Source organism: Rissa tridactyla, chromosome 9 (assembly GCF_028500815.1).
Source record: "Rissa tridactyla isolate bRisTri1 chromosome 9, bRisTri1.patW.cur.20221130, whole genome shotgun sequence".
NCBI lineage: Eukaryota > Metazoa > Chordata > Aves > Charadriiformes > Laridae > Rissa > Rissa tridactyla.
Window position 1 is genome coordinate 15,249,410 of NC_071474.1, and position 18,970 is coordinate 15,268,379.

Here is an 18,970-nt window from a genome sequence, read left to right on the forward strand (position 1 = left end):
CATGATCAACAGAAATTTCCATTTCCAATAACTTTCTACAGAAGAGTTGTATTGTAGTAGCCTCCTGATGGGGAAGGAGAGCTCATCTCTGAAAACTGAGCCCTACTTTCGATGAATGGAAGTGAATTTTGGGCACTTTGTATTAATGTTTTTCAGATCTCCTGTTCTGACACACAGCGGTTTCTGGATTTACCCTACTAAGTTACAACATTAATTTCCCAAGCACTTGCACTGAAATGTTCCCACAATCACTGGTGAAGAAAGGAAAGTGAGGGCGAGAATTGCATTGAAAACATGGCATGATATTTCTGGTTTATACCCTTTTGTCTCAAAGATATAAGAAAGAGAGATTGTCATCTTTATGTCCGATGTGTAACTCCATTTATCGCCACACGTACAAAAAAATATTTTCTGATTGTAATTTTACCAAAATGCAGAAACCTAGAAAATCCGACATCAGTCTTTCAAATTCATCTTAGACAATACAGTGCCCTCTGCAGGTTTTCTTCTTATATTACAACTGCAGGAAGTAGATGTCTTTGAGTATCTTCACAATAGGAAAATAAACTGAATTTTTATCCTAAAATTCTGTCTGCTAGTCTTTGAAATAACACTGTAAGTACTGTAAGCTGAAAGGAAGACATAAACTATATAGAACTAGTCTCTTTTAAAAGTAATAATAATGCTGTTAATTTATCTTAAAAACTTGGAATTAAATAGACAATAACATACAGTTTTAAATTATTTCCTACTTAGGTGATGGAATTAAATGAAAGCATACAAAATATGCCATTGCTACCTAAGCATGTATTCTCAAGAAGATTCTGCTAATAGTTTTTACAGGAATTCCGCTTGGTTTAATTGTTATTACTTTTAGCAAGAGCAAGTACCATTACAAACTCGATTAGCCCTTAGAAAGTCAGAAAGGAGATTAAATCCCATCATACCTATTTGTACAAAGCTTCTCCTTCCCTAGCACCTACATGCACACAAGCTAAACAGTTCAAGCCATAACCACTTTGTCCAGCAGTTAACGCTTAAATACACAGCCATAAACTCAGAGGTGGTAATCCATGAAGCAGTTCAGATACAGCATGAAAAAACTTGTTCCTTGGCCTACTTTTTCATATAATAGAAAAGACAGAGATATTAATTATTTTTCATTAGCTGCATTACAACAAAAAAAAAAGTATTCATGAGAAATTAATTCAGCATCTTCAAGGGATTTACAAAAGTGCATCAAATTCTACTCTGTGCAAAGGTAAAACTTACTGAATTTCAGTACTTACATTGAATTGAGCCATGTTGCGCTAATATATATCACAGTAAATTTTGCCAGCAGATTGATGACAGTGACGGGAGTGAGTTTCTTTCTGAATGTATAAAACCCAGACAGAAAAACAGAGGTTTTTATCTGAGGAAGCAAGGAAAAAGATTAATAATGTTGCCATTTTCTTTCCTTTGTACATATAATATGATTCAGTGTCATGAAAACCCCTTTTAAATATATTGCTGAGCAAGGGGAAATGTCATCACAATAAAAGTTAGTCTCCAGACTGCAGAAAGTATTTTTTTGGAGATAGCTATGCACTGCACCAGAAGCATGGCAAATAGATACATGGATTTTATACACGTGTGCATGTGTACGAAACAAACGTGTGATGGTCAGTTTGCTTTATGTAGCAATTCTTTTTAAGCTACCGAAAAGGAAATTTCTAGATATATACCCAAACCATTTCACTAAAATTTCACAACTCGGGCAGAGCACAGCAAACATCTGCTAGCTCATCAGATGTAACAACAAACAAAACAAAGACACCCTGACAAGCCACAGAGCAAAATGGCGTTAATAACCCAAGTGGCAGTGCTCCAATAGCAAACCTCATGAATCTGTTTATAACCTCCCAAGAACACCAGCAGATTCTGGCTTTGCAGACAAGATTAAAGGAAATATTGTCCTTATTAATATACAGCCTTTTGACAGTTTCAACATGAATAGGAGCAACATTCCATTAATATTTTATCCACCTAGATTTTTTTCCGAAGAGAAAACTTCTGATTTTTCTACCTTTTCACAAAATGCTTAATGCCCCCAGCAATCCTGGGTCTCTAGCAATCCATGGTTTCTCTCCCTTGCCTTTATTAATGCGATGGGAAGAACAAGCAAGAAATCTTAAAGGCAAGAGTCTGGCTAAGTAGTGTTATCCCAGCAGATCTCATCACCAGCTGGGTGCTGCAAAGTGCTCTGAGCGTAAGTCTAAAAGATGTCAGTGCCCCAAGACTCTGAGGCACACCAGAAGGTTATCACTGATCACTAGTAGGGAAGCTGCAATCTGACTATTCATTGTCTTTTAGGAGGACAGACAACCATGCAAGAGTGGGTTAAGAGAACTGTAACGCTTTTCTGACGGCTGTCCTCATACAGCCAGTGTCAGCATGAGAAGGATAAGTCATGTTCATGACTGCCATCTCCCCTAAGATTAAAGCAGAGGGGCAATAGCACTCTGCTGCAGAAATCCAGGAAAAAAAAAAAAAAAAGATTTGTGGAGAAAAAGCAGAATCAGCCTCATTGTCCCACTGGATAAAATTATGTCAGGAAGCGAGGAATGAGAAGCAAATCGCTAGCTCATGTGAGAGGATTCACCGGTCATGTGGTGTGTCCCCTTGAGAGGGGGCTGCAGCACAGACTGGCTCCTGGACTGCAGCGCTGAGAGGATTCAGCTCCAACAGCAAAGTAAACACAGGTTGCACGGAGTGACATGCCTGCAATGCTGCTGATGAGGAGCAGGCTTACGCGCTGCATTACAGTAGAAAAGTGAGTGATGTTTCACCCAAAACCTACTGGTAGAAAATGGCATGTTTTGATTTCAAATATTCATTAAACAGGAGGTTATCTGTTACATAAACGAAACGCTGACACAGTTCAGCCTTCCCCCTCTGTCGCCATTGCTGCTTCCTGGCAATGGGAGCCTTCACCAGGTTATTTCAGGGTAGTAGCCGTCGTCTGTGATTACAGTTTACTGTAGGGGTGATATCCTCCAGGGACTCTTGCCTTGTGACACGGAGTAAAATTAAAGAATTAAATGACTGCTCTGATGCTCAGGTTGATGTTTATAGGGAAGGCAGATTTTCCGGCTGCACTTCAAAGCAGGCTTTCATTATTTTGTTAGCACAGCATGTATTGAGCCATGTGGCCTCAGGTCCCTGGCTTTCACTTCATAATTTAATGTTAAAGAAAACCCAGTATCTTGCCCTCTAGCTTTCAAAATCTGGACACAGCGATCCAGATATACCTCAGGGAATTGTATGATTATGTTCCCACAAGTGTGTGTCTATAATTAGGAGCACAGCCTGTAATTTACCAAGTGAACCGCTCAAAGTCGATTTCTCCATTGCAGCCGACTAATATTCCCAGCCAAGTCCCTGGACACAGGAGGAAATCCAAAACGAGTGATCAGGCAGCAGCCAAAATATTACAACTAGTTAGGTTCCAAGTAGAGAAGTTCATCAGGAATTAGCCATGTGTTAGAAAACAGACCCAAATCCATTTGGAAGTGAAATGCATGCTTTCATTCCTGATAATCAGTGAAATACCCAGTATTCTGTTGGAACTGCAGATTTAGATATGTTTTTATACACATCCTTGATGATCTCTGCATTGTTACTCCAGCACGGATACGCCCAACCCCAGTGCAGCTGCTACACCTATGACGGAGATGTTAGTCTCCTGTGGCCCATACTCTGCAGCCAGGCCCTGGGTGAAGGCAGGTGAGCTGCAGAGAACCTCGGGCTGTTTGTCGCTGACTTTGAGGGCCTCTCCCAGCATTGCTCTTCTCCTCCTTTTTCCTCCTCACAACAGACAAGAGCTGAAGACTTTCTCAAAACAAGCAGGACCTGACAGAGGAACACAACAGCCAGCAATCACGCACCAATGTCACGCATTGAACAGAAACTCTTTTATCAGAGTAAGGCCAGTTTTCACAGGGGCGTCCTGACATACAAAAACCCCCACTTTTGTCTCCTTGAGAGCAAGATGAGCATTACCATTCCCATTTTACCAACAGGGAAAGAAAAGATGAGTTTCCACCAGCACAGAGCACCCAGCATGCCAGGAAAAGATCCCAAGACTGCTCTACAGTTGCTGAAATCCTCATGGGCAAGGTAACAAATGCTCCTGTCAATAATTCAATCTGGGCATCACACACACACACCCCCAATTCTGTTCAAAGCCTCCCAAGGGCTCTGCCTCTTTTGTTTTGTTTTGTTGTTTTGGTTTTTTTAAATTTATTTATAAGTTTTCTCCATTCTGCTTATCTTTTCCCCCCTCTCCCCTCCCTCAATGACTCTCAGCCAAATTCACACCAAATTTAAGCACACAGATTACATGGTTTTCCTCCAGAATTTTGGATGGGAAAAGTGCTCATTAGAAAAGCATTATGGCCTGTTGATAATGAGACACACATTTCTAACTCACATATCCAAGGTTTTTTTACTCTAGCGTTGCTGTGACTCAAGAAGCATCTGAAAGATTGAAAAGAAAAAATATTTCTCCTGGTTTTCACCTTGAAGTTTTGTGCAATCACAAGTATTTTCTATAAAGCCTATTTTACCTTTTACGTGACATACTTAGTTATTTTCAGAGATCCTTTCCCCCATCACAACAAACAACTTTTTAGGTTAAAAAAAAGAATATTTTGATTATGAAACAGCCACAAAGCCAGAAAATATGCAAAGTGCCTGGAAATAAAAGTCAATACTACACAGAATTTCGTAACTGATTTAAAACTATCTATTTCCTGATCCATTAGCTGTCCTCTGAATACACGCGAGTTCTCAGTGAAGTCATCAGGATACCACTAGAGCTCAGATGTTTGCCCAAATGGCCCCCACAAGAATGAAGCCACCAGGCTTTAATCCTCACCTAGTCATAACAACAAGGCTTCTTCAATGGATAGTCTGCAGTCTCACAGCTACAAGCATATTTTCACTTGGGTAAAAAGCTAATTTCAAAGTTTTTATACATATATACATGGTAAAGAGATACAGAAAATGCAACTGGCATAATTACAAATCAGAGTTTATCCAAGAGATGATTCTTGTCTAAGCAATACTCGTATTACAACAATCCCACCTACTTCAATGCCCTCATCTTCCTCTGTCATCCCCAGCCCACTCCAAATTATCCAACTAAATATGCCAGCATAGTTTACACTAAAAAGAGAGGAGAGAAGAGGACTCTTGTAGTAAGCCAGCTAATAAGTGAAACTGGTATCATGCTGGAAGGGAGCAAATATGGCAAGGTTGACTGAATAGAGTGAGGGAGATACCTAGAATGGGAAAGGCAGAGGTAGCCCTTCCCTTAAATTAGGAAGAGCAAAGGAAATTACGGTATAAGAGGAAAGGAGAGTATGAAGACTTTGATCTGGAAAGTGAAGAAATGCAGGTAGGGAGAGGGAGAAGCTTATTGCAATACGCTTGAGCACAGTGAGTTTTGGTGAGCAGCCTCTCCAAGGAGTAGGGATGCACAAACACCACGGTTATTAAAATCCAGCAAACTAATGACCACAAAGCAATACAGCAGCAAAGGATGTCAGTTGTGTCTTATTCACTAGTGAATATGGACATTATGGAACATTAGTTAAGCTCAATATTTACAGGAATAATGATGCTAAAATCTGCATTACTTTAAGGCAAAGCTGGATCTCACTTCTACAATCTCCCAAGTGAAGGAAAATCCAGGCTGAAGTCTGGAACTTATGAAATTTTTTGTGTGTATACGGAGATTTGCTGCCTCACATGTGCCCACTGAATCTGGATGTGGATAGGGACAGCCATAAAAAGCTGATCTCTGAAATTACAATTTTGGTAAGTTGAATCACAGTTTCTTCTCTGTGTCAAATGCAACAGGCAGTCAGACAGCAGCTGACATGCAAATACAAAAAGCAAATCACAACAACTCAGAAAAGCGAAACAAAATAAAAGACAGCTTGCTTGCATCTAAAGCTCTAAGGAGACATAAAATAGATAACTCACTCCCAGAATCCTGTCCTGCCATTCTGGGCTCTCATATGCCACAATTATTCATAACACTTCTGTGTCTCAAGGAGCCAAGAACTGAATGTCTCCAGGCACTCGGTACTTGAAATACAGGAATCCTACAAATGCCAGCATAAGCAACTGCTGCACTTTCCAACCAAAACCAGTGGACTCTTTTTCAGAGTCAATGTTTATGCTTTCCCTTGGGTACACTAAACACCAGATTTTGGAGCCTGACTTTGCAGTTGGATGCTGACGGCATCCACTGATAGGAAAGCAAAACCAAGTGCCCTCTTGAGAAGCACCGTTTTTGCAGTTATTGATGAAAATCTGTTTTGCCTTGGCACAAACTAATTTTTTGCATGTACTGTTCACCAGTAACCTTCTCTGAGCATAAATATGAGTGATTATTCACGCTAATGGCTTGTCCACAAAATGAGTCACACAATTCTAAAGTAAGTGTAACTATTTTTTTAACCAAGTTAATTATTTCAGTATAGAAGGTTAAAAAGAGTTGAGTTAAATTCCGATGCAATTTGATTTTAGAAGTCAGTTAGGAATATGCTAATACTAAACTGAAAATGAGAGTGTTGAACAAAGGAATTTCAACCAAATGAAATAAATCAAAGCAAGTTTATATACAGGTAGGCCTATAAAGGCCATACTTAGGGTAATAATTTACTCCAATTATTTTAACAAATGTAGTAATTTCACACTAACTATAGTTTTAGAGATGCTCTAGAGGGTCATGAAGCGTTTATATCCAAGTGTTATTTATCCTAACTGAAGCATGAAGGTCAGTAGAGTGACTCATGAGAAACTTATTTAAATATCTTTTTTCAGAAACTCATGATATTTTCACACATACAAAACTTTGTTTAATCTAAAAAAAATTATTTCCTTCTGTAGCTTTAATTACAAATTAAACCCAAGTTGTAAGCAAAGGCAAATCTATTTTTAAGGCTAAGATCACTTGCACACAGAAGAGTCACTAGCCTGTCTTCCCCAGGCAGCTGAACACAATTTATACTGTTTGTGAAAAGTTGTTTCATAAACCCTCAACTTTCAGTGTAATGTGTACCAATTAACATAGTCTCCTGACTTAATGAGAACAGCATTTAGAATTTAAACAAATCACTCTTTAGGGTGTTATCAGGGACAAAACTCTGCTGCAACACCAAAGAGAAAAAAGCAACAAAAACAGCTCAGCCAGTATGCAGGCTCCTAGCTCTTTGAATGAGAAGACAGCAACAAAATCCAGATTTGAATACATCTCAGATGAAAATACCTAGGTCTACATCAAGTCTTTACATGTAACTGAAAATTTTTTTTTTTCATTTAATTTTAAATGCCACAGATAATCTTCAAGGTTTTTCAACAGATTAAAAAGTAGGTACGTATCTCACCAGTCAGTGAAAAAGGGATAATAAAAATTGCACGTTCCCCTACCAAAATTAAAAACAGGCAAATAATTCCCTCTGCAGATTTCTGGTGTACTAACTAGCACGAAGGGATAGACATATATTAACTGCTAATGGCTTTGATACAACAATAACAACTTCAAAATTTACGTTTCACAAAATAGGAGAGCTTAAATCTTGAAGGGCCTAAGTCTTGCACCATAATGTTGTCTCTTGTGGTGACAACAGTCAGAATCTGATGTGACTCACATGTTTTATTCAGCTTCCAGTAGAAAATGGCTTTCATTCCTGTGTTATGCCTGTCACTTTAGCAGTTACATATACAGTCATTTTCACAAGATATTAGAAGTTATCAGAAATTCAAGGCAGCTTGAATTCCTGAATACCAGGTTAAAGGCAGGTAGCTTGCACTCTGGTATCCACTGAGCATGTAATAAACATCAGCAAGAAATTTGTGAGAGGAGAATAAACTCTTGATTTGACAAGGAAACAAGTGAGAAAATTAAAATCTGCAAGATAGATAGAGACTTCATTGAATGACTAAAACCAGGAGTGACACAAGTGAGGAGAGTTAGGTATTGGTACCATGGTGACAGTCTGCAGTAGCCTCGCATGCTGGATTCTATTGTTTGATCATGAGAAAACATAAGACTTTCCCATAGACAACTTACAGGGTATCTGTTTTTCTACCACTAATTCCAATAATGTCACCAGCAGGCTGCTTTATAGCAATCACAGCCAAACATCTCTCCTAGTCCAAACAGTTTTAGCTGCTGTGGCAATAGCATCTTAATGTTGCCTCTCTGTTAAGAATGGTCATAACAGTGACACATCCCCAGAGTTCAAAGGAGTACAAGTGCCTCTTGGCTTTAGCGAGTCATGGTTTGCAGTGTAACCAAACACCATCTGAAGATGAACTTTTACTCAGCTCTCTGTGTTATGTTATTGCTCAGCTGTTCAGCTAGATCACCTGTATTTTCAAATACATTCTGCACAATCATCAGATAATTCACATGATTTAAATAACTGACCTTCACACAGGCTCACAAAGCACCACAAATTCAGAAAATTGGAAGTGTTTCTATATTTTTTAATGATATGCTAATTTTGCAGTTCATCTTTAAGAAGGTGTTTAATTATTCTCCCTAGATTTCTTTATCACAAAGAAAAATCATTACACTAACAGTGTATCATCACTGATCATTACAACAATTAAAATTGTTGTTTCATGGTTACTTGTTGCTTCCTCTCTCTCTAGTATTACATTTATCCAGCCTGAGCTTAATGATGCTGAATAGTTTGCAAATGAAGTGCACAGGACTAAGGTGCTTCCTGATATCAACTCCAACAATTTGCTACCCTACCCACTTCAGATAAACACGTCTTAAACTAAGAGAGTTTCTCTTGAATTCCCCTTTTATTCCTACTGTAGATACATTGTCCAAGAGTTTTATTCTTCTGACACAGTTAGGAATTTTACCTCCAATCCAAATTTATTCACTGCCAGTTTATGCCTATTACTTTTGCCAACATTCATCTTGCAACTTTCCCTGGACTTTGTTTTTTAGGCATATTTATATAGTAACACATCCATCCTCAGGCTTTGCTTTCCTGAGCCAACCAAAGCTTCCTCACAGTATATATTCTGTGTTCTCTGATGAGCCTCACAACTCCTTCTGCACCTGCTCCAGCCTGCACCAAAAGGGCTGTACATATTTGCACTGTTAAGGGCTTACCAAGGTCTTGAGCAATGGCCCTCAGAGTCGCTTGCCCCCGGGGTGAGAGGAGAAGCAGCAGCAGTGCAATGCCAGCCTGCAGGATGCTTGGGCAGCACAAGAAAACCAGGCGAGTATCCCACAGCTGGGGCCTCACTAGCCCTGCAGTTCTACCACGGCACAGCCCCGCATTGACATTAGCAGGGCCCTGCTGGCACATGTGCTGTTAGAGCATCCCACCCGTACTAATGCATCCATCCAGTACCAGCTGGGCACCGAGCCAGCCTGCATCCAGCAGGGCTGACACCAGGCATAAAACTAAATCGCTCACATCTGACCAGTTCACTTATCTCAAACCTGCCACAGGAGCTGTGCAGCCAAATCCCAGAAACACAGGGCCACATCTGACAGACCCCGCCAGAGCCAAGCTACAGCCATGCAGTGCTAAGCCAGGTGTGACAGCGTGACCCCTGCAGTTGAGTTTATTCACCCACAAATAACAGAGGATCAGCTGTATGCCCCTCCAGAAACATCTCTGTATACATTTATGACTCCATCACACTGATGTCTTATACTCACCCTGGGCTGCTGCAGAAATCAAAACCACTCATGCTTTGTATTTCCTGTAGGACTTGGGTTCATTTCTTCATTGTCTTATCAACAGAAAAAAAAAATGGTGTGGGTTACAATAACAAATTCCTTTCTAATCAACTATTGTTTTTTCAAGGTGGTTGTTTCTGGACAGGAGTCAGCCCCACAGGGCAGTAGCCAGAAAGGGTTGAGGTGGGTGCCAGCAGACACATTTTCCACGTCCCTGCAACACTGGAAATGCAAGAGCAACACAGCTCAGCTGGAAGGAGACTTTCTCACTGCAATCCAATTCTGCTAGACCCTGAAAGTCTAATACAGTAATTTCAGTTATGTTCTTAAGCTGCATGCATCATCGTCTGCCATTTGCACTTTCACAAATATAGACAATACATTATACAAGCTGCAGTCTGCATGCCAGATTTTGAAATCCTTTAGCAGCTGTTTGAAGTGACAATAATGCCATAATGCATCAGGGTGTTGAAACAGTGGTGTGTACCTATATGTCCCTCTGGCAACACCCATCTGGTGTGACATTTGCCTGCTGCATCTTTCAGTCTAGGAGAAAAGCCATCCTCTCAGTCACATTGTGTTCAGTAAAAAGCTACGCTGCAGGAACTAAACCATCAGAGACAAAAGGAGAGACAGAAAGGAAGAAGCTGAGACTAGCTACATGCCTCACGTAGTTTCTGGCCTTAACAAAAGTCACAGTTAGAGTCTGCCACTCTGTAGGTACAGATCAGTAGAAGGTACCCTGGATAAAGGAAGGAGATAGCACTCCAGTGATGGAGGAGAGAAGACAATAAATAGAGGAAGAATGCAGAAAGGAAACAGGAGAACTGAGACTAGTACAAATAACAATGGGGGAAACAATGAGAGGGAAGAAAGCAACAGAAGAGCAGCAAAGAGAAGAACATAGAAGACAAGGATGGGGACTTGAAAGAAAAGCGACTTTATACACAAAGAGGGTGAGTCAGAAAAGATTCCTGATTTCATTTGCAGCCAGTTCATTTGCAGAATAATTGCTTACAAAGCAATTGAACTGGTTTTGGCAGCTGCGTAGCTTGAGATTGCAGGCCTCCCAGGTGGCAAAGGGAACAGGAAACTTTGCATGCTATTGAAACAAGCTGAGGGAGAACTGCAATAGGAGAACTGAGACTCCTTCATTCCACAGAGCTACATGTACTCTCCCTCATTCCTATGTGTAATGGGGAAGAGATCTTTTGCAGTAGTTGGAGAACCAGGCGACTTCTTTGTAGGAAGAAAGTTGTATTTTAAGAGGTCTCAAAACTCAGAAAACAAAGTTTGTTCTGCAAAGACTTTAAAAGATTGGTTATCATTTTAAAAGGAACAAAAGAGTAAGTCCTGTTACTGCATAGGTGCTGATCATGATTACATTTCTTTCAGTGGGTGCTCCAGCATAAGCAGCTCCTGCCACCATTTCCATTCTGGCTGCTGCTCATCCCTGTCCCAGGCTCCCTCTCCTGGTGTTTTGGGACAACGGTCAGTGGGAGTCCTGTTGAGAAACAGCCCCACAGAACAAACCTGCCCTAAAATCATCACTGCTATGAAAAGAAACAGACACATAACTCTGAATTCCGTTCAAACCCCAAAATCATTCAAGAACATTTTAAAAAACCTTACTATGAAAATTAAGAAGTTATTCCTTGATGTAGTGAGCAAAATGGCCTCATGGCTAAAACACAATTTTGTTCCTAGTTCTCCCAGTGAATCCTCTGTGCCCTTGTCACTCTCTTCTGTGCCTCAGTTCATCAGCAGCACATGACACGCTCTGCAAGAACCCAGTCAAGATTGTTTGAGACGTTCACACTCTAAATCATGACAGCCAGAGACAAGCACACCAAGCTTTCAAACAGAAGGAAAAATTCCATGAAGGAAAAAAATCCAACTGCCAAGCCGACAGACCAGAGAGGTTTTTCATTTTATTGGAGCAGGAAACCGAAAGTGTGATGAGGAAAGGGAGGGAAGAGAAAAAAAAGACGATTGAACACATTAGAAGTGCTGAGCATTCAGCCATGGCAGGGGCCACCCAACAGAGGAATAAGAGCTGCATGCCCTGCAAAAGCAGTGCACGTGTTTGGGAACGAGTTTGTCCAGATCAGGACCCCCAGTGCTCCCGTTGCAGTGCTGGCTGAGAAGAATTTGCTGGTGTCAGCTTAGATAACAGACATGCAGGTGAGACAGCAAGTTGGATTAAGATATAACAACAAGATGCAATAACTGAATGGTTGCCAATGTGGTAGATAACATGGGAAACGCTAAAAGTAATTTTCAAAACAGAGGCTGCTATTTTCCCTCAGAAGAATAACAAGCAATTTTTTCTCCAAATCACCAGCTGCTAATAGCATATATTATGAGCCAATTAACAGAAATAAAGCATTCTCTAAAATTCAGTTTACATCAGCTCGGGAACTACAACAAAATCATTACACGTCTAGAGATAATAGGACCTATCCTTTCTGGTGTCAATTAGTACAGTTCCCTTTGTTTCAAATCCAGTTTACACCAGTTCACTCTTGCGAGTGATACCACCAAACATGTTGTGCAACAATAACATTAGGCATGTGGTCCATCAAAGGACTGATGACAGGCACACTAATTAATGAAGGAGAGCCACTTGCTCTAATAACTGCTGAGAACCTGAACAACAACAGGGAGACACAGGGAACATTCATCTTGTAGAAGCCTACATGAGAAACGTGGAATGGTACGAGTCTATAGGCATAGACTGGAGACGGTGGAATTAAGTCTAGTGCATTTTTTCACTTCTGATGCTGTGTCTGTGCAGGGCTAGAGTGCAAAACCTCGGGGGGATATCCAGGAACTGATTTGTGAAGCGAGATGTAGGTGCCTCACTAGAGATTTCACCTGTCTGACTTTTTCTGTCACAAACAAGTTGAGTGCAGACGAGAGGCTGTCTCTTGGCATCAAGGCCAATCTTTCCATTTTTCCTACTGCTGGCATTTATCCTCTTGCTCTAATGAGATTTGCAAATGAGTAAAGGAATTCTAGTATAAAGTATCTTACCTTTAACCCAGGGAAAATCAAAACAAAAGCATATGACAGCATATGCATTTGCTTCAAGAGAGGTGCATCAATGCACAAAAGATGCAAACATCTTCCTAAATATATCACAATACCATGTTCTGCTCTGAAAACTCACTTTAAAACTGTATTTCAGCTATACATGAGAATAAGGCAATTTGTACATGAAACTGCCCGCAGAACTGCAGCTTTCAAACCCCTCTCCATGAAAATGTTCATTCCTCTCCCTTTATATTCTTCTGGTTGTGCTTTTAATTTTACTCTTCCTTCAACAAGATTATTGTCATCTTTTTCTAAGGCAAGATAAATGAGAAGGATTGAGCTGTCCTAGAGAAGGTCCACCAGCAATCACACTATCTTTTAAATCAAAATCACCAGTCAACCAATGTGTGTTTCTAATGAAATTGCACTTTTCTTTGATAAACCTCTTTCTATTATTTTTATCAAGTTTTTCCTCGCAGCTGATTTTGGCTGATATGCTTGTAATTGACAACTTGACACAAGTCAGTACCTTTTCTGAATATTAATCACATGGTCTACTCCCTAGTCCTTAGAAATGTAATGCTAAAAGCTAAAAATATTAATTTCCCCCCTCTCAAAACTCAGAGAGATGGTGCCAAAATTTTTAGGCCTGATTTGCAGCTGCAGCAATATTAAAACTAAAGGAGCTTTGCTAAGCCTTACCTTTAGGCAGGCAAATCACCCACCAATGTAGTCATGAGGAGGTAACACTGGATAGTTTTTGGCCAGCAGGATCAAGCTCCCAAAGATTAGTCACATTTTCCATGTTTACCATCAAGTTACATCAATATTTTCTCTCAAGACACAGGAGAAATTGCTTTCTTCTCTAGCTACTTGCATCCTTGGCAGGCGAGATCACTCCTTATGTGGGCAGAATTCCCAGGGTCAATGGAAGATTTTACAGAGCATATGAAACTAGGCATCACTAAAGACAAAATATCAATATGGGTATGAGTGGTATTTCTTTATTGCAGATTCCCACTTCCCATTTATCAGAGGAGTGGTTATCTCTTCTCATGCCCTGGCTGCAATATACTTTCAGCAGTGTATTGTAAACAACCAGCCAGGGCTTTTTTTAGCTGTGTAATTAGAAGCCATTGCTTCTCTGTTTAATTTCTCCTTCTGTAAGTATAGCTCCCAGTCATTACCAGATGGCTATTGTTACTCTTATTACTGACCCTGCTGTCTAGATACCTACTTTCACTTATTATCCACTCTTATTTTTCCAAATAAGGACCTTAATGAGAACAAGCATAGTCATTATCTCTACAATTGTGTATTAAATATTTCAACTTTAAAATTCAGATTGTAAGCAGTGAGAGAGCATATGTTCAGAAAATTTTTTTAAAAGACCTCCTTTATTACACTGTCAAATGATTCAATACTAATGATATTTTTGCAGTCACTAGAATGCTGATGTTTTATAACTTCTACCTTATTTACTGTATAAGGTTTATTTCCTTGGATTTACTCCAAAATAGCCTTTGGCTGTTCAACAAATTAAAAAGATGTTGTTAAAAAAAAGAAATGAATCCTGGCTTAGCTCTAGAAATGCGTTCACATCTTAAGCTTTTTTCTTAAAGGTTGTTATTCCCCTTGACTAATTATAATTAAAATTCTATACAAACCGTATTTTTCTTCTCCTACAAGCTCCTCTTAATTATAAAGATTTCCTGATCTTCTTTCTGTCACGGGGATGTATCAGATCCCAAACAAAAAAAAAAAAATGACCTCATTACTTTCAGTGTCCATGACTTCCATCCAAGCTGTCCCTGCTGTGTCAGCCAAAAGAAACGCATCATTTCTCCCCATCCACCAGCACCATTCATCAATGCCCTTTTTGCCACGCTTGCTTTGTTTGCCTATCCCTTTGGTAAACTTTGCACTTCAGCATTTTAACATCCAAAGGCAGCTCTGAAGAGCTTGGTACTGAGCAAAACTACCAGGGACCGTGGCAGGAGGGCAGGTAAAAGCAGCCCCCCAGGGCACCCTGGTGGTGCTGGCCCCTGCATTGGGATGGCCCTGAGAGGCCAGCCCAGTAGCTATACTTACCTGATGAACAGAGGCATCTGATCTTCCAGGGAAAAACCACTTTATGTAAGCAGATCATCTGCTTTTGTAGCAACTCACTACCAGTTGCGATTTAACCATGTGCCAGTATGAGCTGAAAGCTGTAATTCTGTGTGCATTCTCGAAGTTTGGGATACAAAGCTCAAGGATACATAGCAAGAATTAGTGAGGTTCATAGTGAGTGTACTCACAAACATAGGCAGGTTTTAGTGATATATAAAAGCATATCATTAATATGTTCGTAGACTAGATGAGTATACTGTGCCAGTAATATTAATATTGGATAGGGTGGGTATTGAATATTTTTCTTCAATTTTTAAATCAGATATTCCTGGTAAAAAGCATTTACCATATGCTGACCTTTCATATACAAGGGAACATAACTGTAACACATTAAAATAACCAAGTTACATTCCTTACAGGTTTTAGTCAGCAAACACTAACAAGCACCATTTTCTGCTTTGCACACAGCCTTTCCTCAGTATTGGCCTGGGGAACTTAAGAGATAATTGAATTTATTGTCCACCAGAGCCCACACTGAGAAGGTTCTGATTAGTTGTGCAAATGTCTACGCCCTTCTATCATCTTGTACAGGCCACTGTACAAGACAACGACATCTCTTGAAGACAGCTCATTTGAAACTTACTCACATTAGCAACACAGATGAAAGCGCAGACAAGACTATCAATGATACCTGGCATATTATCCCATGAAATTTATACTTCCCCACTTCTAGAAGTGCACTACTTATTTTGGCTATGATTCACAATTCATCAGAATTGCAAATTATTTCAAGACGCCCTTAAATTTTCTTCCCCCCCTCATTTAACCCAAATTGTTTATACTGTGCATCACCAGCTATAGAAATTCTCCTCTGTTTTCTCTCAACAGCAAAGGTATTTGCTAGCGTCACAGCAGAAGATGGCATGAATACTTATGAAAAGATTTATTAGCTTAAACGGGTACATTTATAGATTCATTTGTTTTTGTCAAAACAATTTGTACCATTCATTCTCATTCCTAACCTGGATGGCTCTTTGCTGACTCAGAAGCTTGCATTTGCAATGCCTTTCCAACTGGTACCATGCTGAAAATATCTCTGTCCTGCTGAGAATTAGCAAGTAAATTCCTATCTTTGTAACATTGCAAAGATACGCTCAGCTACACACTAAACAATTCAGTAATGATCTGGGAATTCAAAGCACATGAAGCCTGGCTCTGACAAGAGGGATGTAATCAATCAAGATTAGAGATCTGATGACTCAGCAAATTAAATTTCCATAAGGTTTTGATTTCATTGATTATGTTTACATCAACAGAAGAGAAAAATCTCAGAAGTCATACCGCAGATTAGTGTAGTCTAATGAAGAGCACAGCAGAGGGGAAATCAACTCAATAGCGTACCTTCTATTTCCCTTATTTCAACCAGTCATTCGATTAATCAGCAAGTCAACAGCAGTCTCAGTAAAAACCTCCAGGATGAAGTATTTTGCATTGACTGCACACACAGGAACTTCCATTGGGCAGGAAGCCCCACAGTGCAGAAGGCAACATGCGGGCAGCACACAGGCCCTTTACAGGTTGCTCTGACAAATGCAGGGCAACGATCATGGTTTGGGACCAGGCCCTATCCCCACACCATCAGCAGCTGTCTCAGCATGTGACAAACTAGGCTTCTCCCTCCTCCCTGGGGGCGGCCCGGGGCACGCAGCACCCCCCAGGCATGTAGAGAACACCTCCAGCCATCCCACAGCTCAGGCAGCAGAGAAAGTTAATTTACAGCTTCATTCAGTACCAGAGGTGGCAGAAAGGCAGAACTGAGATGAAAGGGAAACACAAACTCAGATTTTCTTGCCATTTTTTAAATTTCTGCCATCATGTCAGGGTATAAATGCAAGTTCTTCAGGAGAAGAAACCCCTGATTAAAAACAGTCCAGTTAGGGGAGCCAGGACTGAAATGAAAAACACTAGGACAGTTTAGGATTTGTGAAAGGCTCCAGCCCATAAAACTAATCTCTTGCTGTAATGTCAGCCCCAACCGAGGGCTGACAAAGCCATGCTTCAAAAGCCAGAAGCAGAGCAATTCGTCTTCTCCAGCCTTAGTGGATGGTGGTGGGGACGTACCACGTTCCTGCAATTTAAGACCCCCCTGCCCTGTCCCAGTCCTAGGCTCCTAACAACGGGCAGCATTAGCAGCGCTCTCAGAGGACACAGGCCCAGCATGACTGCTTGTAGGCAGCCTTGTTTCTTTGGGATGGCATCCCCTCCATCTCATATCCTAAATAAACTCTTTCTGTGCCCAGTGTGCCCACAGTAATTCAAAAGGAGCAATAAATCCCCCACAGCCCACCTCCAGACTAGTCTTTAATTATGCAGCCACAACCCCCGCAAACAGGCTCTGCTCTTTGATCTTCAGTTTAGTGCTGCCATAGATGTTCTTAATCCCTTTTTGTTTCCAAGTGCACTCGTAAAGGCACGGAAAAGAGAATAAAGCAGCACAAATTCCTGCTAAAGCTTGGGGGATTTTTGTCCCAACCAAATAGCAGACCTGCTTTGAGCTGCTGAGGTCTCTTCCTTTCTTCTCTGATGAAACAGAGATCACAGAATCACACAATGGTAGGGACTGGAAGGGACTGGTAGGGACCTCTGGAGATCATCTAGTCCAACCCCCCTGCCAGAGCAGGGTCAGATCCTCATGTGGAGACTGGCTGTGTGAGCACCCAGCAACGTGTTGGTGCAAAATGGTCTGAAGGTTGCGTGCATCCAACAGGCAGAGGTTACATACACCTAATCTCTTCATTTTCAGTTCCAAAGTGGCCTATCCTGAATACTAATCAATGGGAAATAGAAGAAGCAATTATTTATATGGACCTTCTCATTTATCAAAGCAAGCAGCTACAGGTTCAACACACTTTAGGTCAGAAGACAGATTACAGGGAGCTTTCAGCTTCTTCCAGCTACCAAACTTGTGATTAAACTAATTTTGTGCCCACTTCTCTCACACAGCTGAACACCCATCAATCACAGCCCTCCCCACCCGCCCCCCGCCCCAGGGAAATCCGCCTTCCTCAGCTTATCTCCAAAGAGCAGTTACGCATGCACAACATTAGCCACTTCTGGTAGACTACATGCTGTTAGCAGGCTGTTCGTGAGACACCACCACTATCCGAGCAATAATCACTCACTGTTCAGTCCCCCACCACTCCCATCCTGTCTGTATAATTAAAAATCTGTTACCTTCTCTCACTTGGCAAGCAATTGGTGGCTCTTTCACAATAGTGCTCAGCAGACATAGGGCTTTAACAGATGGCAAGACAATGACGCAGTTCAAAATCTAAATGTGATGCCACAAGATCAGACTTGTGCAGATTTGGTAACAAACAAAATTAAAAGCATGATAACTGTAGGATCAATAAGACATAGATGAAAAGTAAATTAAACGCATCTCTCATACAGTAGGGAGCGGGTATAATTTGTTGAAGGATAAAAATAACAAGCTTGCTTCTCTGGTATGTTGCAGTATCTGTAGAACCCCTTTATATGTTTGCCATTTCCCTAGTAATGACGCTGCAAAGCAATATTAACTAATAAAATAGCTCTTCATACTAAACACCCAGGCACTGAGAATTAAAAGATGTAGTACATATATTTCATTCAAGTAGTTATGCTGTCCATACCATCAGCTGTTTCTAGCAGAGGTAATGTACCATAACTAAAAATGAGGACTGAAACTGTTTTAAACATGCTCTGATTTTGCACCTTGCTGCTTTGCTGAAAGTGCAAGCATGTGTAAAAAGATTAAGTAATTGGATCTTCTGTTTTCATCTATCACTATCAATATTCAGAGAAGACAGGCTGAAACAAAGAGACTAGGGAACATCTGAGATCGAATCAGGATAACTCAAAAGAAATGCTCAAAAATGGATGTGAAAAACAATGTCAAGAATTTCTTCCCTTATTTATGAGTTTGTTAACTTTTAGTCAAAAGTGTTTAAAATACCAGTATCTCACAAACACTGTGCTCCTTCATATAAACATGCAGGAAATTATGCC

The 18,970-nt window shown here is 40.5% G+C and overlaps 1 protein-coding gene across 4 annotated transcripts in view; it reads right to left on the reverse strand.

Moving 5' to 3' along the window:
- Nucleotides 1–18,970, reverse strand: part of RSL24D1 (ribosomal L24 domain containing 1) — an 88,950-nt gene that overhangs the window by 49,609 nt on the left and 20,371 nt on the right. For 2 of the 4 annotated variants that reach the window (XM_054214668.1, XM_054214669.1), the window contains exon 7: nt 1,290–1,414. The exons of 1 other annotated variant lie outside the window; for it this stretch is intronic. In XM_054214668.1, the coding sequence (XP_054070643.1) occupies nt 1,290–1,414 (125 nt within the window). The remainder of the gene's footprint in view (nt 1–1,289; nt 1,415–18,970) is intronic. One more of the 4 variants, XM_054214671.1, reaches the window with a different exon arrangement.